Raw genomic sequence first — 25,841 nt, 5'->3', positions numbered from 1 at the left:
AGGTTTAATTGACAAGTTGTAATAAACACTTTAGAGTTTTAAGTCCAACCTTTAGTGTAATCGTTTGTTTTACTCGCATTTTCGCAGTTTCCTCTATTAAATCCAGTCATGCAGCAGGTTCTTCTGCCACTCAGTCCAGCTGAGGGAGCGTGTTCCGGCGGGAAAGTGACGTCGATGCATACCCTCTATAAAGGACTCTCACTCACACACACACTGCGAGGTCTTGTTTCACCCTGTGTACAATTCTGAGCGTTATTTACCTTGTCTGTCTGCCTGTTTCTGATCCTGTCTGTTCCCCGTGTACAAATCTCTGCCACCTTGGACCTTTTGAACTGTTTATTGTTTCCTGGTTTTGTGAATGTTATCTCCCTGCCCTGATTCATTGCCTGTTCCTCGACTATGATTCTGCCTGCTCTCTGCCATACCTGTTTGCCACTGTTTGATCATTGCCTGTCTTACTACGAACTCTGTTCAATAAAAGCCTGCAGATGGATCTTACCTTGAGTCCCGCCTCATTACAGAAGACCTCACCAACACAAGGATCCAGCGACTTTTCAGGAGAACATTGGCCCGGTATGGACATTGCACATTTACTATTATGTCTCAAGCAGGGCACACGATCGATTGAGGATTGCATCACTGAATACCTGGACATTGCATATTATTCAAATCTGCCTGACTGTGCACTCATTGACTTTTTCTGTGAGGGTGTTAACCAACCACTCAAAGAACAATTAGTTCGTAATGGACCTCGTTTCTCCTTCAGTCATTTCCTGGATTATGCTTTATTGTCTGTTGGCTCTCCATTTACTGTGGGTGTCACGGAGAAATGTGACACCACGGTGAATCATGTAATGGCTGCCGCTAAGGAGAACACTCACAAAATGGCGGCCACAACAACAACACAAAGTCAAGTCACAGCTGATCTTCATGAGCCAAGTCAAGTCACGGTTGATCTTCATGAGCCCAGTCAAGTCACAATTGATCTTCATGAGCCCAGTCAAGTCACAGTTGATCTTCATGAGCCAAGTCAAGCCACCGTTGATATTCGTGAGCCAAGGTTCCTGACCCGCCGTGGCCGCCAGAGACTCCTGACCCCCCGTGGCCGCCCGAGGCTCCTGACCTGCCGTGGTGCCTAGAGTTCCTTACCCGTCTGCACATCCAGTATCACCTGCCAGTAGGTCTCCAGGGCACCCACCCCCCCTCCCCGGTTGTGCCATCCATGGCGAGAGGACGCGCCTTCCGGGAGGGGGACATTCTGTCACGAATCCAGTCAGTTCCGGACTACACCTCCCAGCATCCTCCTTGCCTATCACTTCCACCAATCACCAATTGCCACATACAGCTGAAGCTTGTTACAGGACCAAAGCACTCTTTAATTAATCATTATTTTGTTTCAAGCAAGTGTGCAAAAACATATAGTTGTGGTGTTGAGAAGTAGTAGAAATTTTCTCTGTAGAATTGATATCACTAGCAAATGAAAAATCTAATAAAAATATATCTGTGCCATACAGTTCATGTTACAAATAAACTTCGCACTTTGGACTTGCTGTGGGCTGATCATTGCATTTCAAATGATAATGTTTGATATTGTGTAATGCTAAAGGAGTTGTTAGCTCATATTCAGGAGCAATTTGCCATGATAAAGATATCAGCACTGAACAAAGAAGAGGCATATGACAGTCAAGATAACTGTAAGTAATCTACAGTTTATTGGTTAAAACAACAGGCTTTCTTCTTTTTCCATTATTTTAGGGATCATCTGTAGTTTTCGACAGTTTTAAGAATTCATTCAACATTTTTCAAATACAGTTTAGTAGCCCCAGCATGATGTTTGATACTGGACAGGATTGTTACCAATACCAATTGTCCCATTTATTAGCTGAAGTGCTGAGAAATACTCAATGACAGCTGAGTAGAACCAAAGACTTTAGATACAAAGACAGTGCATTCATAAAAAGTCCCCTTCAAGGAAAGTCTGTTAACCCTCTACCGCACACATTATGATAGACCTATAGAAAAGGGAAAAAAATGGTTTAACTTGAAGTGCCCTAAATATATATATATATATATATTGGAAAAAAATATAATTATAAATATAAAGGTACTTTATGATCTGTTGCCATACGGCAACAACGTACAATAGTGAAAATAACTTAGAATAAGTGTATGTGTATATAGTTAATATGTTTCCTCAGAAATGTTTGTATGGAATAAATCAGTGCTACTATAAGCTTTAACAGTAATTATAAACGAGGACACCTTATACATACTTTCCAACATCTTGTGCTTTTATTTATTCCATTTCTTTTCGACTGAAGAAAGAAAGTCATGAACATCTTTGATGACATGGGGGTAGGGTGACCAGACGTCCCGAAAAATTCGGGACAGTCCCGAAATCTAAACTGCTGTCCCGAATCCCGAATCTGGCCCTAATTGTCCCGAAAATTATACTAAAGCAAAATCTTGAGAAGTTATTGTCTGATAAACATTAAAAACTGTCTGCGGAGGTTGAGTCGTCCTGCAACCAGCCCCCGCCGGCTGCTCATTGGCTGCAGCATCTTTTTTCTAAGTTCTAAAAAAATACCGTAGGCGGCTAGGCGCGAATTTAGATATGCATGCCCTTTTTGTTTAAGCCTTGATGAAGAGAGCGCAAGTTGCTGCAGCTGGGAGGAGGACAGTGCACACGTACACGGAGTGATTGATTGTTTGCAGCACTGTGTACAAAAAATACTTCACTACACAATTATTTCGTTATTTTCGTTTAAGCTTATTAGCGTTAGGCTATACAAAAAGGTCTGATTTATTCACTGTTACTTACAACAGTACATTGTTTTTTTTCTTTTCACAATAACATTTGAGTTCATGATTTTAATGTTGTTTTTTTTGTGGCAGACTAAAGACTAATGACAGACTGTTGATCTTTGAATAAAAATATGTTTGGTTCAGGTTTGAAATTCATTATCTTTTATTATAGGCTACGCAGTCTAATAAGACCACCCCCCCCCCTCCCCCCTCCCCCCGTCCCGAATTTCAGCCAATCTCATCTGGTCACCCTACATGGGGTGAGTAAATTATCATGAAATTTGAATTCAGAAGTGAACTAATCCTTTAAAGGGAATTTGGTAGAACTGTCAGCATGCATGGCAGGTTGAACTTCCTATGTTGACGATAGAAATAACGCATTTCAATAACCCATTTCACACATTAAACCCAGTAAATTACCATAAAATTAGGCATACTGGATTGCTTTTTCCAGTAAATACACAAATGTGCTGTTCAAACAAGCAGCAACGTTCCGTCTTTTTACCAGTTAGATACCATTCACACATCAGTATCAAAATACCTGTAGATCACACTCTTTAATTAACCCATTTGTGCCCAAATTTTTCTGAATGGTTTCATGCATATAGTCCTGTTAATAGTGTCCTAATGTGAACATGTTCTGCATTTATTTTTAAAAAACGTGTTTGAATGTGCGGCAACTATAGTTGCCGGTGGGCAAATATGTTGTATGCACCCCTCAATGTAAAATTTGAATAGGAGGAGAACATTTATGCATCTAACTCAAAATAACTGCTTTCAACAGATCAACAGATGAATCAAAGTTGAAGAACATTTGATGTGAACACAAAAAAGCTGCATCTAGCTTATAATCTCTTGAATATGAAAACACAACAAACAACAAATCTGTTTGTTTTAAAGTGGTGGAACATAATGCAGAACAAAGTTCAGACATTAAGTTGCTCCAACAGAGCATTGTGAATTAAAATGTTAAATTACATTGTTCATTAGAAAAAAATACATCTATATGTGACCCTGGATCACAAACCCAGTCATAAACTGCACAGGTATATTTGTAGCAATAGCAAACAATACATTGTATGGGTCAAAATTATTGATTTTTTTTTTTCTTTAATGCCAAAAATCATTAGGATAATAAGTAAAGATCATGTTCAATTAAGATATTTTGTAAATTTTCTACTGTAAATATATAAAAAAATCTTTTTGTAAAATGGATATACATTGTTAAGGACTTAATTTGGTTAACTTTAAGGCAATTATCTCAATATTTCATTTTTTTTTGCACCTTCAGATTCCAGATTTTCAAATAGTTGAGTCTCGGCCAAATGTCATATCATAACAAACTATACATCAATGGAAAGCTTATATATATTCACCTTTCAGATGATGTATAAATCTTGATTTCAAAAAGTTGACCCTTATGAATGGTTTTGTAGTCCAGGGTCACATATAACAAACAAACAAAAAATAAATTAATAAAAAAATAAATTAATTAACAAATAACAATATATAATATATAACAATATAAAATATTATGAAAGCAAAAAGCACTAAACAAGACCAATAACCTTGATTTATTGACCCATTAAACACAGTATACCCCATTTCCCCATGATGTATGTACTTACAAGTCATTTGCCCACCGGCAACTATAGTTGCCGCTCGTACTTTTGACTAAGTATACAAAAAACTATAGATCTCTTGTAAGATTTGTTTTGTTTGGATGATTCTAGAGACCCTCATGATTATGTAGATATATATATGTCAACAAAAAAATTCTAATATTAACATTAAAATTACTTTTCTTTGGGAGGGTTTGCCTTCACTATGCTTCCTGGAAGTAGGGGTAGGAAGTTGACAGCCTCATGTCACAGGAAGGAAGTGAATACCTTTTTTTTGTTCTTGAAATCCTTTATTTGGATGTTTTCTTGCATGTCATTGAGAAATAAAACATGGAAAACATCTAGAAAAAAAACTTACAAAAGGAAAATGACAACCATACACTGCGGCAACTATAGTTGCCGGTGGGCTAAAATGGGTTAATCATTATTTTGTTTCAAGCAAGTGTGCAAATACATATAGTTGTGGTGTTGAGAAATAGTAGAAATTTTCTCTGTAGAATTGATATCACTAGCAAATGTAAATGCAAGTAAAAATATATCTGTGCCATACTGTTAATGTTACAAATAAACTTTGCACTTTGGACTTGCTGTGGGCTGATCATTGCATTTCAAATGATAATGTTTGATATTGTGTAATGCTAAAGGAGTTGTTAGCTCATATTCAGGAGTAATCTGCCATGATAAAGATATCAGCACTGAACAAAGAAGAGGCATATGACAGTCAAGATAACTGTAAGTAATCTACAGTTTATTGGTTAAAACAACAGGCTTTCTTCTTTTTCCATTATTTTAGGGATCATCTGTAGTTTTCGACAGTTTTAAGAATTCATTCAACATTTTTCAAATACAGTTTAGTAGCCCCAGCATGACGTTTGATACTGGACAGGATCGTTACCAATACCAATTGTCCCATTTATTAGCTGAAGTGCTGAGAAATACTCAATGACAGCTGAGTAGAACCAAAGACTTTAGATACAAAGACAGTGCATTCATAAAAAGTCCCCTTCAAGGAAAGTCTGTTAACCCTCTACCGCACACATTATGATAGACCTATAGAAAAAAAAGAAAAAAAAAAGACTCTTTTTCTTTTCTTAGAATGGCTTAGCTTGAAGTGCTGTAATATATATATATATATATATATATATATATATATATATATATATATATATATATATATATATATATATATATATTGGAAAAAAATATAATTATAAATATAAAGGTACTTTATGATCTGTTGCCATACGGCAACAACGTACAATAGTGAAAATAACTTAGAATAAGTGTATGTGTATATAGTTAATATGTTTCCTCAGAAATGTTTGTATTGAATAAATCAGTGCTACTATAAGCTTTAACAGTAATTATAAATGACAACACCTTATACATACTTTCCAACATCTTGTGCTTTTATTTATTCCATTTCTTTTCGACTGAAGAAAGAAAGTCATAAACATCTTTAATGACATGGGGGTGAGTAAATTATCATGAAATTTGAGTTCTAATCCTTTAAAGGGAATTTGGTACAACTGTCAGCATGCATGGCAGGTTGAACTTCCTCTGTTGATGATAGAAATAACCCATTTCAATAACCCATTTCGCACATTAAACCCAGTAAATTACCATAAAATTAGGCATACTGGATTGCTTTTTCCACTAAATACACAAATGTGCTGTTCAGACAAGCAGCAATGCTCCGTCTTTTTACCAGTTAGATACCATTCACACATCAGTATCAAAACACCTGTAAACTCTGTGATGTCACCCATGCTCATGGGAAACATTATGCCTTTTTCTTCATCCACCTGTATGAGAAGTGTTTGGTTTCACTATCTGTCCAATTTAAGTTTTTTTTTTTTTTTTTTTACTGCTGAGTGACAGGCGTAAGGGGGTGAACACAGAATGTGTTTTTGTTTTTAAAAAGACTAAATGCTACTGTACTGTTACTATAGTACAGTGGTTACTAGGCTATAATAAAAAAGTAACTGCAGAGCCAAAGCATTGGTGCTAGAAAAGAAGGCAGGGTCTTGTGCAAGATGCTGCACAATGGTTGAACAGTCATCTAGAGCATGTTGATTTAAAAAAAAACAAAAAAACAATTGAAGTCGGCATAAAACAGAAGTTGTGATATTTTTTCTTCCAAATTGTGATGTATATCCAACAGAAATGGCTTCTCAAACTAGAAAAAAATGTAGGGATTGTTAAAAGGTAGCACAAAGCGCCATCTAGTGGCCATTAGTTTATGTGCTGGAAGTGATTGAATGTGAAACACGCGTGACATAAACAGCTGCGCCACAGGAAGACTGTTCCAGAAGTCGCGATGCAGTGTTGGGGTTAATTATTAATGACTGTGTGAGTCCATTTGAGAAAAGTGAGTCTCTATTTTTTCATTACTTGCTTAAGATATATTATATATGCAAATATTTAGAAATAGCCTAGTTTTTGGGTTATAAATCAACTCGGTAGAATTGATGAGTTATGCCATATCGTTAGCATAGGATGAACGTCATTGTAGAATGTTAATGTACTTTGTTTGTTAGAGATTTAAGTGTTGCTCTTGTATTATTGAAATGCATACATTATTATTTGTATTTCTGTACAAATTAATAAGTGAAGAAATTGTGACTTATAAGTTATGATTCAGCCTGGTTAAGCTATTGTATTGTGCTAGACATGATGCTACTCAACATCAATAATTATGCTTTATGTAACATTGATTGCTGTTTTGTTTATTTGCAGCCACACACACACCCAACATGCTCATGATTATGATGTAAACCTACCATCTCCATAAACATAAACTGAGTGGCAACTGCTATATCCAAATCTGCACCTGTATTGTGAAAGTGTGGCAACATTGCTGTCTAATGTATGTCTGTGCTGCTGAAGAAAGTTCAGTAAACTGTTCAAACTGATTCCTGCCTCCTGTCCTGCATTCTGACCGACGCCCCCGGGGCGAGAAATATAACCTTCTAAGCACCTGCGGTCCTTTCTCTTAAACAGGGATGCAGGGCTTGACATTAACTCTTTTGCTCACCAGCCACTGTAGCTAGTGGTTTTCCAAAGTTACTAGGCACTCAGCATATACTGGCCACAATTATGTTTTATTAGGGGTATAACGATTTAGCTCACATGATACTTTAATACTATTTTTTAAGAAATCTTCAATGACAAAATATATGAATGGAAAAATAGTCTTTTATTTGACTGAAAATCGCAAAATGCAAAACAATGCAGGTGCATTTTGAATGATTTTAACTAATCTAGGGCTGACACTAACAATTTTTTCGCTAATCGAGAAATTAGTCAATTATTTTGACGATTAATTGAGTAATCGGATAATATTTTTGTGGTAATAAAAATAGACCCACGTGAACAATCCTTTGAAGCCTTTGAAACAATCCTTCAAAACCTTTTAAAAAGACTTAAAATGCATATAATAACAACAAGGCAATAATAATTGGTTCAAATAAAACATCAAAAGTAATTAATCCTCATGACGTGTGATGGCGTAACATGGAAGCTACAAAGGGAAGCCGGCAACGTACAGTTGGCAACGCGTACAAGCAGTTGACTCACCTATGTGAGTTTTCAGCATTCTTCCACCACCTTCCATCTCACAATCGCCTGGTTACTATCTTATCCAGAGATATGGGTGGAGTACTCTGGGTTTGGGCCAAAATACCGAGCTCGGAGCCCTCTCCTTGGACAGCACACCAAATACTTTATACTACTTCACTCTTATCATTTACTCTTAGACCGTGTTTCACTTGTCTGTTGATTATGCCTGCATTTAATTCTGACAAATTTAAAACTGTGAAATAATCATCTGACTGAGCTGGGAGCAGAGTGTAGGGAACACACCCCAAGGAAGTAAAATTAGCTCAAATGAAATATTTATAGGGAATTATAAAGAGTTGTTTAGTTTACGACCGAGCAACTGAGTCATCCAGCATTCATTTGCTTGAGCTGTAATACGCTCTTGTCGTGGATATAAATATCCAACAATCGTGAAAACACTGATTAGAGCATGGTAACTTTAAGATCGACAGTTTAAGACATTAAATTTTAGAAGCACATAATACAAGACACTTTCTTTTAAAATCTACAAGAGACTTTATTTATTCTAACACAAACTAATCTAACACAAACACACGCACACATACACACATTCATTCATACGCGTTGCAGTAAGAAAGGAAATGAGAGAAAAAGAGTTTTAAGAGAGAGAGTGATATGATGAACAGAATTCCTAGCAAAATATGCACTTCAAAGACCTGAACGAACCATGAATCATTAATTTAAATGCACCAGTTCAGTTTAGACTCTGGAGGTACTTGCTTGAGTCGACTTTAAAGGTGCTCTAAGCGATCCTGGGTGGAGTAACTTCCTGTTGACGTTCAAAGTGTTGTCAAACAAAACAGAGGCTAGCTAGACCCTCCCTCCTCCTCCTCTCCCTCCCCTCCGTGCTTCCTGAAACAGTCATGAACACGCATTTAAAATCATTCTTGTCGGTTATTGGCTGTAGCATGTTTATTATGTTTCGTGGTCCAGGCTACACCAGGTAGTTTTTGTTGCCGTTTTTGGAGCTTGTGGCGACTACAGAGAACGCGTTTTTTTACAGTGTGTTCAGGGGACAGGCAGCTAGCGGATAGTGAGGAGATGTTTGCTGTATGTGACAAAAAATGTTTTGGCCTAAAAATGTGTGACATCGCTTAGAGCACCTTTAAATGTGGATCTTCTCGTCAGCGTGCAGAGAAGGGTTTTCCAAGTCGATGATCTGTCGCAGGGTCCGTATTGTGTTTGGTAAAACCCAATCACGTTTGAGCTTGCTGGAAAGATGAAAGTAAGTCTCTTTGTCGCTGGAGTTCAAGTTGAAGCGGCAAATGTCGTTGGTTGAACTCTGCGGCAAAACTTAGAACACAAGACTTTCAGCGGAAAAGAAAATTAAGTAAAAGAAAAGCAAAGTGAGTGAAAGTTGGATGGCTTGAATGAACTGCTTGTCTGTTCTTCTTGTTACTCCATGGTTACTAGTTGTTCTGCTTACTCTGGTCTCTGCTGACCGGTTCTTTCTTCTAGTTCTCTTGTGTAGTTCACTATCTTGTGATTATGACTATTTAAACTAAGGTGTTTGCCACACCTATGAGAGGAGTTTTGGCCAATCAGATATCCTATTTCAAAAGGGCTTTTCTTTGCCCCCAACCATAAATAAGTGTTACTTCCCGTCTCTGCTTTAGCAGAGAGTACGATTTTAGCCATAATTTCTATTAAATGGAATATGACACATTTTAAACAGATTTCATTCAAGCCAGGATTTAGAGAAGAGGAAAAGAATTAAATCAATTCCAAATAAAGCATACTTTCAGTCAGTCATTCAAGAGTTATCACATTTACACGAATTGTGGGTGTTCTAAAGCAAAACTGGTTACAGGTAGTATTTGTGGACACATGATGTAAAATTTATGCAGTTAAAAGATGTTTGATAAGTCCATCTAAAATTATTTGGAACAATTTTGATTTTGATGCAGTTTTAGTTGTAGAACAGTCTTAAAGTGCTCGCACACCGGACGTGAAGCTCAGCGCCGCGACACGTCTTTAAAATTCGAACACATTGTTTTCTATGAGTGCGGCGGTGGTGACATTCGGCACCTGTCTGTGGCGCCCAGCTATGACTCGGAAAACAATAGAAAACAATGCATTTGAATTTTAAAGATGTGTCGTGGCACTGCGCAGCGCTGAGCTTGGCGGCCGGTGTACGAGCCCCTTAAGTTGGTTTTTCTGTGAAGTTCTGTCCCTCAGAGAACAAAAGTGGCCTGCATTGTTTCTCTGTCTCTTTTGATCTGGTAATCAAAGACTCTTTATCTTCTCGATGACCATTTGGTGTCACAAATGGCTGTCATTTCTCCTTATGTCAGGAAACATGGATGTCGTAAAAAGTAATCTGCATTGGTTTTCTCTGTAGACGAGCTGGAGTCGGAACCTTGATTCTGAATTAGAATTATGTTTTGAAAGAATCATCTGAATCATTCATTTGTCTGGTTCGTCCACGGTTCCTACAAGAGCATGCACAGGCAGTTCTCGAGTGGGCTTTCCGCGTGCATTGTGAGCAGCTGCCGTTCAGGACACTCTGCTCCAACTGACCATTTTCGATGAGAGCAGCCAGCCTCGTGGTTCCCGCGGTTTGGGTCCCACGTCTGCCAAGGAAGTGCATCCTTTCAGATCATTGGGGTCGCAAATGGAGCTGGTAGAGGAGTTTGAGATGGCTTTGAGAGGGCCCTTTCTTGGCCCTTATCCACCAGCTTCACTCGAGCAAGGAATCTGGAAGCCCACTCTATGGCTTCTTCCACCCCAAGTGAGAGGCAGATGCTGGGACAGTCTAGCTCTGAGGAGGTGGATTTCCTTAGAATCGAGGCGGGGGATGTCAAGGACTCGCCACCTCCGTCCCTCGATTATAGGAGATCCTGGGGGTTGTGTTCTTGCTGTAGCCAGATTAAATGTCATATGGCTAGCTGTAACGCAGGAGGTGCACAAGAGAAGTAATTTAGATGAGTGCTTCCTGCAAAGCAGAGCACAGCTTCTACGTCAGGGCCTGCATTTTATTTACCGATCTCCATACCGAGGTATCAAGATTGTGGAAAAAATGTTTTTCATCTAGAAATTTGAGTTTATTTGATTCTGAGCTTGAAGGAGAACTGCTATGGGATGATGCCTCGAGTGGAAGAGACTTTAGCATCTTTCTCTTTCCCAAAGTTGTGTCATCCCTTAATGCCCCAACACTGCCCACCAAACCCTGCCGAACTACACCTAATGTAGAGCATATATTGCAGCAGGTCAGGCAGGTGCATGTCTGAACACAAAAAAAATAAAAGAATGCAGGCATACCAGGCCAAACTATTAAGGGACCTTGATGCGTTTAACAGGTTCATGCCTCTCCACGCTCGGTCCCAGGGGGCTGCTGCCAGGGGGTAGCCCCATCCATCAAACCTGAACTACTAGTTTAGACAGCAGCAAATGAGTTGTTGCCTCTTGAGCCCTGTCGAGTTCGCTCCCTCAGATGAGGCCTGTAGAAAATTGTGTTCGGTTTTCTCCTGCCGGCCAGACGCTTCAGGGCACCGAACTCAGAACATGCAAAGCACCCGAGGTTAGTCTAGGGAGACTGATCCCCCCCAAGTAGATTACTTAGAAGCATGAAAGCTTCTACCAAAGTCCTGTGGGTCCTCTGTGGGTCCAGTTTCAACTCTAGAGCTTCTAGAAGAGGAATCTTTATACCATAAGTGAAAGCTCGGTAACACTTTACTTGAAGGTGTGTGCATAAGACTGACATGACCCCTTCATAATCATGACATGACACATGTCATGAATATGAAGGAGTTTTATGCATGTTTATGACATCTGTCATTAGGTGTCATTCGCTCAGTTATGTCAGTTTTAATGCAAAGATGGCATTGTTTGAAATGTCTGTGTTATGACAACTTGACATAAACCAATACATCATAACCTGTCAGTGTCTTTGTCATGACAACTTGGCATTACCAAGACAACATAACCTGTCATAAACATGACATAGATTAATTTACTTAAGTTTACTTAAGTTTACTTAAACTACTTAGCTTTATGTGTTAACATTACATTACATTATTTTAGTAACACTTTAGTATAGGGAACACATATAAACTATTAACTATGACTTTTCCCTCAATAAACTCCTAATTTACTGCTTATTAATAGTTAAATAAGTTTATGTATTGGGTAGGATTAAGAATCTAGAATAAGGTCATGTAGAATAAAGCATTAATATGTGCTTAATACGTACTAATAAATAGCCAATATTCTAGTAATATGTATGCTTATAGTAATAAGCAACTAGTTAAAACACTCTAAAATAAAGTGTTACCATTATTTTATAACAGTGTCATCTTTTTTTAAGAAATTTGAAATTGTCTATTATCTGACATTCTGTTAAAAAAAAAACTTAAAAAACAAAACATTATTAATGTTACGTGATGGTGGTATAAGCAGGCACAAGGACGAAGGAGAATGCGTGGAGTAATATTAAATCGCAAAAACAGACAGGAACTCACCTTAAACAGCATACATCAATGCATAAACGAGAACGGACAAAGAATGGAGGAAAACACAGGGTATATACACAACTCAAACAAAGGAACTAACGAGGGCGATAATGAACACAGGTGGAAACTAATTACATAATTAACAGACTGACAGACAGAAACTAGGTCAAACTAAAGAATACCACAGTGAACAAGTAACAATTAAATGAAAACTATTCATGACGCTGTTATAAATGTTTTTAACAGAGTATTAACACTTAATCACATTTTAAAGACAAATTCAATTTGTACCACTGTAGTTGTAAGAAAAATATTCATGACACTGTTATAAAATTATTTGAGAGAGTATTAACACTTAATGACATTTTAATGACAAGTTCAATTTCAAAATTTCCCCCTCAGAAAGTCCCTGTTCGCGAGGTAGTACTTTTTCAAAGTTCAGAAATTTTCGGAGGTGGGACCTGGGCGCTGAACATGCTGATTAGTTGAGTTCATGCAGCATTTTGATTAGTTGACTCCAAGCAGCATTTTATTTCAACAACCATTTTTAAAAGTCTGTTGCGGTGCCTGCAGTAAGAGTTGTTTGCTTTTCGATTCAACAATGGAGTTTAAAAAATATGACCAATGGACCGACGACAGGGTTCAGGTTACATGTGAATGACGAAATCCACTGGGAACTTGAAAGTCATGTGCAGTCCTGCGTCACAGGACTCTTCTTCACGGTACTTTAGACCGTGATGGAAATGCAGACAGCAACAGGTCTGGGGGAAAAAGTTCCTGGGACAAACTGTTACGGGTAATTTAGGTGGAAACAAGGATTTAGTGTCTGGTTCAAGACATGCTTTTTTGGGCGGTAAATAATGGCGCGAAAAACAGTAAATTGACTAGCGCAAACCTAAAAAAAGTAAATTAGCTTGTATGATTCATTTAAATACTCTCCTCCCATAAATTTTGTGTCTGAAAGGGAAACCCCTACAAATGCATATACAATAATGTCAGCTGCAAAAATAACTCTGTCCACACCTTTTCAGCACAAATTTTTCACTTTGTGTCTTTAGTAAATCCTGGCAGTAGATTTTTTAACACCAAAAGAGGGTTTGCGCTGGTGCAAGCTGTTAGTAAATCAGGCCCTAAATAAGCACTGAGCCCATGGATCATGTTACAAATAAACTTTGAACTTTGGAGTTGCTTTGGGCTGCTCACTGCATTTCAAATGATAAAGTTCGATATAGTGTAATGCTAAAGGAGTTGTTTGCTCATTTTCAGTAGTAACCTGCCAAGATAAAGATATCGGCACTGAACAAAGAAGAGGCATATGACAGTCAAGATAACTGTAAGTAATATACAGTTTATGAGTTTTTAACAATAAGGTATCCATTTTATATTAAATGTGAAATTTCCATTACTTTAGGGATCATCTGTAGTATTCTACAGTTTCAAGAATTCATTCGACATTTTTCAAATACAGTTTAGTAGCTGCAGCATGATGTTACTGTAGATACTGGCCAGGATTGTTCTTTGTATTTCATTCTATATTGTGAGAAAACAAATATTTCTTCATAAATGCATTCAATTGTCATACAAGTTTGTGCAAAAATGGACATTTAAAGGAGTCAGTTTACTTGTTCATACCGTATCAACTCATCATGCCGTATGAATAGTAAATATTATATCACCAATAATCCTCCCAGCAATCCAGACTGTTTGCTGTAGTCTTTTAATGTCCCATTTATTAGCTGAAGTGCCAAGAACAGACTCAGTGACAGCTGACAGCTGAATAGAACTATACTTGCCGTGTCTAGGAGAATAGAGAAAACTCTAAAAAGGGCATAATAGAACTGGGCTGTGGTAAATGCAATCCCAGCAAAGAACCAGGTCGAAGCAGGTTGAATCCGGTAGATAATCAAAAAGGAAGGGAGGCGAAAGTACTATTTTTCAGAAAAACATAATTTTAAAAGATAATGTTTTAGACAGAGATATATTTTTGCTGTGGTCAATAACTCACAAGCATGGTCTATCAGTACCAGGTGGTATTTTGTACAAAAGTACAACAACTTCAGTATTTAACTTTGAACATAAGTTGCACATTGTTACTTTTGACCCCGTCAGTTGGGACAATAGCAACACACAGGTACATCAAAAGTAACACAACAATACAAGCTAGATTGTTTGTGTTACTCTTGTTTATAATAAATAAACCTGGCTATGACCTTGTTAATATGTAACTGCAAACATATTTTGTCCTTTATCTTTGCCAAAAATGATTAAATTGCATTTTCATTTTAAATTTCAGTTTCATCAAATGTTTCAAACGTAACCCAACAATACAAATTTAAATTGTTTATATTTTTTTATTGGCAATGACAATCCGTTTTATAAAACATTTTTTTTTCAATAGTATGAACAATGACTTTAACCACACCAGCCTTAAGAAAGTCCTACCTAAATTTTATCAGCATGTCACTGTTCCTACAAGGGGAGACAACATTTTAAACCAAGTCTACACAAATGCTCAGGGTGCTTACAGAGCCTTCTCCTGCCCCCATTTGGGTGGTTCTCATTCTGCGGTCATGCTAGTGCCTTCTTACCAACCACTTTGGAAAATTAGAAATCTGTTTCCAGAGTCATCAGAGGATGGTCAGATGGAGCAATGTCAGCTTTGGAGGACTGTTTTGATTGCACAAACTTGTACGTGTTCAAAGAGTACATTGGATGGTGAAATAGATATTGAAGAATGCGCCTCCCTGTGGGAGGAAATGACAATATAGACACTTGAACTTGAATATGAAAATTGAATTAAATTAGCACAATAATATCTCAAGTAGTGTGGTAGTAGTGGAGGTAGATGTTAACACATTAGAATAGTGAATGCTTGCTGTGTTATGAACTGTCATAGCATCTCTTACAACCGCCGTGAAAAACATATATCAAATGAAGTGCAATTTTTCAGTTTACCAGCTGGGAAACAACACAATGGTGAAAGTGAAAGTAAAACTCAATGAAAATAAACAACTTAACCGAAATGTGGCTTTATAATTTGTATATATTTATCATTTATAACAGATATACTGTATATTACAGATTAATAATTTCTGAGCTGCTTGAACGTGTAAGTGCTCACACCATGAAAACACGTCTGGAAATGTTACTTGTGGTAGCTCGTTGCGATCACTCTCCGTGTTCGTATAGTAGCACTCCTTTGCTTACTGTTCAACTTCTCTCAACTTGTTCCATTTAAGTCCAGTAAATTTATTTAGTAGGTTAGCGCTTTTGCAATAAATCATTTCAGAGCTGCATTAGCTACAGAGGGCCATACTCTTATGTTATCCCTTAATGCTTTAACATTAAGAAATTATAGGGCAATATGTCAATTGAATAAATGATCCACTGACTGAGATCAAGCTATAATGTATTTATTATTTCATATATCAGATATTTCAGTGCCACTTTTTAGTTATTAAAAAATAAACTGCAAAAGAAAAATCTATTTGGTTTTGTGTGTGGTCTGTATGATTTTTATGAGTGTATGAAATGTGATGAATATGTGCAGTGTCTTGGCACATGACTGAGCACTCAAATGTATCGTATGTAAGAGATTCAAATATTAGCAGTTCTTAAAAAGTAATAACGGAAATACAGTTTTCTCTGGTGATTTGTATTTGTTATCATTGTACGCTCCTGCGTGTGTTGTAAAACATGGTGGCGACTACTCAGAATGCAATATATGCATTCATGTAATTTACATGTTAACTCTATTGTGTTTGTATCTGGGAGTGCTAACAGAGTCTGTGTGCACCCACAACTCTGTTTGCACTCCCAGATACAAGCACACTACAGTTAACATGAGCAGGCTAGTCACCACCATGTTTTACGACAGGTATTCAGAGAGAAAGTAAATGCTTAGAATTTATATGAAACCTGTGCTTTAATGGAGGTGAGAGATCACTCTGTCACAATGAAAAAGAAAGAATATGAAAAAGAAAAAAGAATGTTAATTTTTACAGAAGCCCTGAACCGCATGGAGAGAAAAAAAAGAAAGAAAAAAAAACTTGGTGGGAGGAAAAAAAACCCCGAAAACGTATTATTTCGTTATTTCGACATATTAAGTGGTTATTTCAAGATATTAAGTCGTTATTTCAACATATTAAGTCATTATAACGACATAATACCTCGTTATTTCAAGATATTAAGTCGTTATTTCAACATAGTAAGTCATTATAACGACATAATACCTCATTATTTCAAGATATTAAGTCGTTATTTCAACATAATAAGTCATTATAATGACATAATACCTCGTTATTTCAAGATATTAAGTTGTTATTTCAACATAATAAATCGTTATAACGACATAATATCTTGTTATTTCAAGATATTAAGTCGTTATTTCAACATAATATCTTGTTATTTCAAGATATTAAGTCGTTATTTCAACATAATATCTCGTTATTTCAAGATATTAAGTCGTTATTTCAACATAATATCTCGTTATTTCAACATAACTCTTTGTTGTCTATCAAGTACGATAAAGGACGCGTACTCATCAACGTCTTCAGTGGCGCAACACAAAAGTATTAGATCGAAATTCTAGCTTTTACTGCGATCGCCGCGGTTTCTAATCCGCTTTTTTCTAATCCCTTAATTGTGCAGAACTTTAAGGCTTAGTATAATTTAAACGGTTGAGTTATAAAAAAAATTCACCCCCCTCAGAGTTGTCATGAAGGGCAAAATTAGCTATACAGATCAAAACCACAATTTGAACCAGACTGTAAACATGTTTTTTTCTGCTGTAAACTTGGCCAATTTAACATGGGACTCAATGAGATTCTGCTCTCTTCTGCAGCCTGTCCCTAACGGCCAGTCAATAAATCGCAGTTTAAGTCACTTATTATCATACTTGATAGACAACAAAGAGTTAGCCTATTATGTTGAAATAACGAGATATTATGTTGAAATAACAACTTAATATCTTGAAATAACAAGATATTATGTCGTTATAACGACTTATGTTGAAATAACGACTTAATATCTTGAAATAACCACATAATATGTCGAAATAACGAGTTTTTTTTTTTTTTAATAAGTTTTTTTTTTTCCTCCCCACCAAGTTTTTTTTTTTTTTTTTTCACCATGCGGTTCAGGGCTTCTGTAAATTTTACATTGATGAAGTAAAAAAAAAAAAAAAAAAAAAAAAAAAAAAAAAAAAAACATTGAAAGAATGTTCAAAAGCATTCATGTAATTTGTGTTACAAATTTGTGTTACAAACCATCTGAATTATTTTTCCTGGTTTGCCTGACAAGGCATTCAGATAATGAGGTGACCAAACGAAGTAACAGCTACACAAATAATATTATCCAAATTTATGTAATCCAATTATTTTATCATTTACAGGCAAGATGACACCATTTTCTAAGAACATGTCTTCTGTCTCTCTCTGGATAACAGTCGCAATCCTTTTTGGTTCTCTCTGTGATGGTGGCAAAATCTTGGTGGTGCCTTTGGAGGGAAGTCACTGGGTGAATATGGACATCCTCATCAAGGCTTTACATGGTCAAGGGCACAGCATTGATGTAATACGCACCTATAATAGTTGGTTTGTAAAGGAGAATTCAACTTATTACAACTCTTTAACCATACCTAACACCAAAGGAATGGATGAAGAATTTGTAGATGACATGATCTCCAAACTTATCGACCATGAAAGAGGAAAGAGCCACTGGCTGAGTGCTGTACAGCTGTATTTCGATGTAACTGGTAGCATGTATAAAATGCATAAAATGGTATGTCAGCTTATAACAAACATGTTTGAAAGTGAGGAAATTATGAAGGCACTGCATGATAAACAGTACGATCTGATGCTTACTGATCCAGTATGGGGTGCAGGCATTTTCTTAGCTCATGAACTCAAGTTACCCTTGGTATATAATGTGAGATGGACCACTCCTGGAGAGGGACACTTTGACATCGCTCCCTCACCGATGTCTTACATCCCTATCACAGGATCTGGAAACAGTGACAAAATGAACTTCTTTCAACGAGTGAAAAATGTTTTCTACTATTTCCAAATGAACTTTCAGTACAGCTATTTTAATTTGCCACAGTACCAAGCACTGTGTGACAAATATTTCTATCCGCCTGTACGTTTTTATGAACTTCTCCAGGGGGCTGATATATGGCTTATGAGGGTTGATTTTGTTTTTGAATTTCCACGTCCAACAATGCCAAATATCATTTACATTGGTGGCTTCCAGTGTAAACCAGCCAAGGCCCTTCCACAAGATCTGGAGGACTTCATGCAAAGTTCTGGAGAGCATGGAGTCATTATCATGTCTTTAGGGACGTTTATCAGTGATCTACCAGATGATTTTACATCAGAAATAGCTGCTGCTTTTGCTCACCTCCCTCAAAAGGTAATTTGGAGATACACTGGAAAGAGACCATCTACTTTGGGGAACAACACATTACTGGTTGACTGGATGCCACAGAACGATCTTCTAGGGCATCCGAAGACTAAAGTTTTTATTGCACATGGTGGAACCAATGGGGTTCAAGAAGCTTTGTACCATGGTATCCCAGTGGTTGGAATTCCATTCTTTTTTGACCAGTACGACAATCTTATTCGATTACAAGAAAGGGGAGGAGCCAAGATAGTTACCATCGCAACTTTAGATAAAAACACACTGTATGCAGCCCTACAGGAAGTGATCAATGAACCATCTTACAGACTGAATATGCAGAGACTTTCTCATCTGCACAGAGACAAACCAGTTAAACCTTTGGACAGCGCCCTCTTCTGGATTGAGTTTGTAATGAGACACAAAGGTGCTGCTCATCTCCGTACAGAGTCCTACAAACTGCCTTGGTACTCCTATTACTCAGTAGATGTTGCACTTATATTGTTTGCAGTTGTTTTGATATTCACTCTATCTATTTTTTTAACAGTTAGATACCTGTGCGTCAGGTGCTGTAGCAAAAAAAGGAAAACTGAGTGACACATTTGCAAATGCAGTATAGACTATTATATTGCATAATCCATAAGAGTATTATGGATTATTCTTACATGTCTGTGCCATGACTTACTACTTATGTAATGAACAGCACAATGAGGAAAAGAGAAACAAACGGCAGCGATTAATGATTACAATGCCAGAATATTCATAAAATAAGCCTAAAGTCTCTTTTAGTAAGCAGGTATAATAACATTTATAAAGGTATATATTGAAAAGGTTGTTATGAAATTTTTCATCTGAATCTCAGACAACTTGCATGACTCCTTCACTTTTTATTTTCTATAATGAATTCTAATATTAGCTAGTTTTACTCTGACTTTTAACCCTGGAAAATTCAACCTCGAACATTTTGAATGTTTTTGAATGTTACAAGGTTGGCACAAACATTAACAAACATTTTTTAAAAAAGAAATGGAAATAAATGTCATTTCATATTGTGCAGTGAATAAACCTATTTTAACCAAATAATTATGCATGCAGTTTCTTTTGTTATTAAATGAGAAAAATGTTTTGCAAGTATAGTTTATTTATTTGAGGCACTGTTGATCCATTTTTAATCTAAAATGTCGACACTGAATGAAAAGTTTGTGTCCATGTTATCTGTCAGTTATTTAACTGTGCAAAACTTAACCTGGCCAGTTTAGTAACTAATTTTAATTAACAATGCTGTACATGTGCTATTTCAGCAGGGGTCTAGACAATCATTTACAAACTTCATTAGCAATTGAAGAGGTAAAAGTTTAGTTTGATTATGGTTTAAAAGAATAATTCTTAACTGGACTTGAGTTTTGCATAAACATCAAGTGTTGACCAAAATCAAAATTGCTTATTGAAGTAAATAAAAACAAAAAATAAAATGCACAATTCATTTTTTAATGGTTTCTAAATATCACCTACATGTTGACTATTTCGACAGCCAGTAATTCATTTCATTGTTGTCAACACAAACTATGGAGCTGTATTTAAGCATGTTTCTGTCAGACAAACATGAGTCAATCATTTATAATATTTAGTAGTACATTGATTCAATGTTAAATGATATTTTCAGAAATCATAAGAAACTCTGTGACACAGGATCACTTCTGCATTCAGCATGCACTTCAGTATTGCCAGAAACTTAAAAAAAAAAAAAAAAAGCTTTTAAGGAAGTGTTTCTTTTTTCCTAAGTGATCAAGGTTGTGCTGTTTATTATACCTCTCTCAGTCCTTAGGTGCCATAACTAAACCATTTGGCATCCAATAGCATCTTTCTCCATTGATGGCTGTATAAGTGACATTTATCAAAGGATTAGTTCACTTTCAAATGAAAGTTACCCCAAGCTTTACTCACCCTCAAGTCATCCTAGGTGTATATGACTTTCTTCTTTCTGACAAACACAATTGTAGAAATATTAATAAATATCCTGACGCATCCAAGCTTTATAATGGCAGTATGCGTTACCATACAAGTATGAGCCGAAGAAAGTGTCTCCATCCACATCCATCCATCATAAACTTATTCCACATGGCTCCGGAGGGTTAATAAAGGCATTTGTGCATTTGTGTTAAAAAAAAAAAAAAAAAAAAAATCCATATTTAACAAGTTATGAAGAAAATATGTAGCTTCCGCCAGACCACCTTCTGTATTCTTCAAAAAGCTTACGCTGTACACCCTACGCCTTCCCAATTCAACTTACTGAACTGACAACACGCATTCCATTTTTTCCGTAATTTGAATACGGTATGCGGTCTTTTTTTTTTACACAAACGCATTGCTTCGCTTCAGAAGGCCTTTATTAACCCTCCGGAGCTGTGTGGAATATGTTTATGATGGATGGATGTGGATGGAGACACTTTCTTCCGCTCATACTCGTTTGGTAAAGCATAGTGCCATTATATAGCTTGGATGCGTCCGGATATTTATTAATATTTCTCCGATTGTCTTCGTCAGAAAGAAGAATGTCATATACACCTAGGATGGCTTGAGGGTGAGTAAAGCTTGGGCTAATTTTCATTTGAAAGCGAACTAATCCTTTAAATTCTGCATGTTTCAATATATTATACATAGTTCTTTTTTATTATTATTTTAATTTAATTCTGAGGGCATAAAAAAGCTTTAAGAGCATTAAATGGATTTATATTTTTCCCTGTCTAGTGACATGTATAACTTACGGGTCAGTGCTGCTTCTGAGCATTACATGCAGTAATTAGCTTTGTTATTTTTAGGTGTGAGCTTATTAACTAACACCACGTTAAACTTTTCCCTCAACACAGCCTCTATTTCACAGTCAGGAATCTCCTTCATGTCCACCATGTCAGAATCCTCCTCTGGGTTGTAGGTTATCTCGCTGTAAGTCCAGCCAATCAGAGCTCTGAAGCCTGTAGGCGTCTGAAGGGAGCAAATGGACTTCAGCACAAACCGAGAATCTGGACTGGTCTGCAGGCAATCCAGCGTCTCCACGAAATGCTCTTTATCACGGGGTGTTAATGGGAAGCAATACATTGTTTTCGTCAGGCGACGGTCAAGGAGGCTGGAATTAGCATAGGCGTTATCTTTGACCACTTGCTTTCTTGATGTCTTCTCCAGAACCCACCTCATCCCATCGTTTAGCAGGCGGAACACACCGGGAGGCTGCGGCTGATCTTTACCCGAGATCATCTCTAAGGGATACCACAGTTGGCATGACACTCCATAGCTCACATCGGTAATGTAAGGCTTTCCATCAATCTCCACCAGATTGATGAGATGAGAGTCTACGGGGTGGAAATCATTTTGGAACTTGTTGAAAACCTTGGAACCTAGTGTGGTGTATTTGTAACCCATCTCCTTTAGGACCCATGAGAACAAGAGGTTGTTTTCACAACACCAGCCTCCCCGATTGCTCTTGACTAATTTATCATAGATGATGTTCAGGTCTGTCGTGTTCTTCTCTCCACAGTGGATGCTGAGGTTCTCAAATGGAATTTTCATAACATGCAGCTTGTGGATTGTGCGTAAAGTGTCCAGGTCGGGTTTGTCAAATTGGCCGGTAAACCCAATCCTGTTGAAGTACCCTTTCAGATCCATTAGATTCCTTCAAGAGACAATGCAAAAACAGTTTTAAAGCTGAAATATGTATTTTCCTCATCATATAAAATATAGTTACAACTATAAGTACACCATTTGTAGGTTGATTTCCTGAAAAGTATAAACACCGTGTTTCTGTGGTGCTATTAAAACATTACTCTGTTTGTTTGGTCATCCCAAACAATCCAACACAGCAACCAATGGTGTGAGCTTGGAGCGGGACTATCTGTTTGTCCAAACAATTGCAGATGGGGGAGTGTGTGGGTCCTTATAGGCTCAATTGAGATGAGCAAGTTCTGTACAAAAGACTGCATGCAAAATTGTATACTTCCCTACTATATAGTAGGGCGAAAAATAGTAGGAAAATAGGAATAATAGGGAATCTGAAAATAGTAGAATGTCCAAATCCACAGTATTCATAAAACATTAGACAAAATGTACCCAGATGACTTACTGGCCCACCCCTAAACCTACTCCCCAGTGAGTTAAAGCCAATTTGAAAAAAAGCATTTGAAAATCACAATCATGTTTCGTGTATATGTATTAGTATACAGAATTTGACCGTGTGACCTGATTGTTTGCAAAACACCGGTTAAAAATGCCATCAGATACAGTCTAACTTGTGACGTTTATGCTGAGCAGCGTCTCACAACTGTGTTGTTCTGTTCTTGTCTAATGTTATTCTGTTAACTATATCAACTAATATATTTCAAATGCATCAACTTATAACAACAAAACAATTTGAGTTTGATTCTTTAATAATAATTTGCTTTTGCTCACATAGATTTCTTGTCAGCTCTTATTTGGTTCCTTCTCTGGTTCCTCTTCTCTGTTTATTCTCATTTACATTCAAGGCGAGGTGTTTGTCATCTCAAATGAGCTTATTGTGTTTGCAGTTCTGTTTGGTGAAGCTGGTTGCTCTGCTTTAACAGAATTTGCCCATTCTGCAGTGTTACACAGTTTTGAAAAAATGTAGGGACTTGAAATTTGTTATACGGCACAGCAGAAAACAATTAGAAATCTGTTTTTTTTACGTTTTATTATTTCATCAGTTTGCTTCTACAATAATCTTGTTTTAAGTATGTTTCACTATTTCTACTGGAAAAACAAGACTCAAATACTAATAAAATATTTGCTTTTACAAGATAGCTGGATAACAATGTTTATATAACAATATTAATTTTTGTACCTAAACAGCATTTCCTACATTTTGTAGTCACTAAAATTAAATAAAATGTTCCCTTATGAATCCTTATTGTAAAGTGTTACCCAAAAATTTGAAGAGTGGTAACACATCAACAGAAACCTGAACAGACGATTAAAGAACTGTCTAAATTCTTATTGTTTTAATAATCATAATTAAAAAAAAAACCTCTTACCCCTAGATGAAGGCAGTGAGCTGAAGTGTCACCAAGACTGAGTGAATGTCTGCAAAGTGAGGGACTGGATGTTGAATAACAGAGAGTTAACCCTTGAACCACAGTGTAGGATCAAAGGTTTAAATAAATGAATTATTAAAGACAGGAGCTGAGCTAAATATGCACATTCAGCATACTTAGTACTGTTTCAAACTATACAATTATGTGATTGTGTGTTAATAAAATAAGAAGATAGTTCCTTTCAAAAGGGAACTCACACTGTGTCAAGCGCTAGGGGAACCGCCTCCGTGGGAACCGGTGTCTAAAACACATATCCAATTTTGGCAATATCATATTGACCGGCGACAGCAATGTGACCCACAGTATATAAGGGGCATCCAGATAACATGTCATCCTCTTTTCATCTTCAGGGACTGTTTTGTTTGAAGCACATAGTGGCAAATAAAAGAAAATGAAATGCACAGAGAACCAGACTTACTAAGAGGTTTGTGAAATGTGTTGATCCATGTCCACGTTATCTGACACCAGATGACACACATGTTCTATGCGTTCTCTGTCTGGGGGAAGAGCACGCACGGGAAGTTCTCGAGGGGGCTGCCTGTAAATTGTGAGTATCATCTGGCTCTCTTTGAGGGGAGAGAGTTCAGCATCTGGATCTGGTGGCTCTGGTCCCGCTCGTGCTGAGGCAGAGCGGAGACTCAGGTCATGGGGTTCCCAGATGGAGCTCGCTGAGCAGTTTGAGAGGGGCATGGAGGGGATGTGAGTTCGTCTGCATCCTCAGGTCCAAAGGCCAGTGCTCTTCCAGCCGAGCAGGAGATGGCTGAGGAGGGTAGAGAAGGTGAGTTTATTGATATTACTGAATCCTCTCAGCCACCATGCCCCGTGTATGCTTAGTTATTGGAGGTTGTGGAACACGTTGCCGGCAGATTACAGTAGCCATGGCAGCACGTTAGGAGAGAGACCGTGCACGGTCAGCTTGACGATCGGTTTCTCTCCGGCTATAGCCCTCCAACTCTAGTGAGCCTTCCATTCCTTCCTGACCTGCATACTGAGGTTGAGAAGGCATGGAAAAACCTGTACTCGGTGGGTATGTTGTGGTTGGCCTCCACCCTGTAGTTCCCTCAGGGACAGGCAGATAGTACTCTCTTGTAAAACACGGTGTTATACGAGTGCTTCATTTATAGTTCTGTTTTTATCTGCCCTGCACCACTGTGACTCAGGTCGAGCAGTATTTGACCTTCACTGTGGGCTGGTCATTTAGTACGCTCCCTTGTAGCTCAGCATTGCCACAAGCTGATGCCCGTGTTCTTCTGGAGTAGTAGGCCCAGGTGGGCCTCCTCCAAGGCATGTTGCCGTTTGTTTGTACTCCCCTTGTTTAAAGGGAAAAAAGTGCTTTTACTGAGTACACCGCTCGTTGGCGATGTGATTGGTCCCAGGCGTTGTTGGAATAGTAAAACTATCTGTGCTACTAGACTTGCTATAAGGTAGTAGGCCTTAACAGGCTTTCCTTCAGTGTGATTCCCCACCACGTTGGGCCCCAAGAAGCCAGCACATGCACTGTCAGGTAGCTGGCCTTAACAGGCCTCCCTGTTAACAGCCCCAGTAAATGGGTTATTCTGGTAGCTATTTTATTATGCCGTCAGATAGTAGGCCTTAACAGGCTTCTCTGTGGCGAGCCCCATCAGTGTGGATGTTGTAGCAACAAGACGCGCTCCGGGTAGCTGGCCTTAGCAGGCCTCCCTGTGAGCGAGTTCCCAACACTTTGGGTATGTGAAAGTTCAGCTAGCAATGACTTGCTTTTGGATAAGTAGGCCTTAGGAGGCCTCTCTGTGAGCGAGTTTCCTATTGTGCAGGTAATGTTTTAGTGTATGTAGCCACATAGAACTGGCTACCAGGTAGCTGGCCTC

At 37.6% G+C, this 25,841-nt stretch overlaps 2 protein-coding genes across 6 annotated transcripts; one reads left to right on the top strand and one right to left on the bottom strand.

The window, feature by feature from the left end:
- The first annotated feature begins 1,673 nt into the window (after positions 1 to 1,673).
- LOC125254295 (UDP-glucuronosyltransferase 2B13-like) lies at positions 1,674 to 19,978 on the top strand. 5 transcript variants are annotated; one of them, XM_048168857.1, is made up of 3 exons: positions 1,674 to 1,694; positions 13,766 to 13,832; positions 17,892 to 19,978. In XM_048168857.1, the coding sequence occupies exon 3, from the start codon at positions 17,897 to 17,899 to the stop codon at positions 19,490 to 19,492; it is 1,596 nt and encodes a 531-aa protein (XP_048024814.1). In that variant the 5' UTR covers positions 1,674 to 1,694; positions 13,766 to 13,832; positions 17,892 to 17,896; the 3' UTR covers positions 19,493 to 19,978. The 5 variants fall into 5 exon arrangements, with proteins under 5 accessions (XP_048024814.1, XP_048024813.1, XP_048024815.1 ...); XM_048168858.1 differs by lacking the exon at positions 1,674 to 1,694 and adding an exon at positions 5,080 to 5,159; XM_048168859.1 differs by lacking the exon at positions 1,674 to 1,694 and adding an exon at positions 6,338 to 6,798.
- Positions 19,979 to 21,682: 1,704 nt separating this feature from the next.
- Positions 21,683 to 25,578, bottom strand: zgc:101040 (Arylamine N-acetyltransferase, pineal gland isozyme NAT-10). The gene is made up of 2 exons (XM_048168861.1): positions 23,935 to 25,578; positions 21,683 to 22,562 (listed from the first exon to the last, which is right to left on the bottom strand). Exon 2 carries the CDS (start codon positions 22,553 to 22,555, stop codon positions 21,683 to 21,685), a length of 873 nt encoding a protein of 290 aa, XP_048024818.1. The 5' UTR covers positions 22,556 to 22,562; positions 23,935 to 25,578.
- Positions 25,579 to 25,841: the final 263 nt, after the last annotated feature.

Source organism: Megalobrama amblycephala, linkage group LG19 (assembly GCF_018812025.1).
Source record: "Megalobrama amblycephala isolate DHTTF-2021 linkage group LG19, ASM1881202v1, whole genome shotgun sequence".
In the NCBI taxonomy this organism is placed as follows: Eukaryota; Metazoa; Chordata; class Actinopteri; order Cypriniformes; family Xenocyprididae; genus Megalobrama; species Megalobrama amblycephala.
The sequence above is the reverse complement of the archived record's forward strand: the minus strand, read 5'-3'. Positions and strand labels throughout refer to the sequence as shown.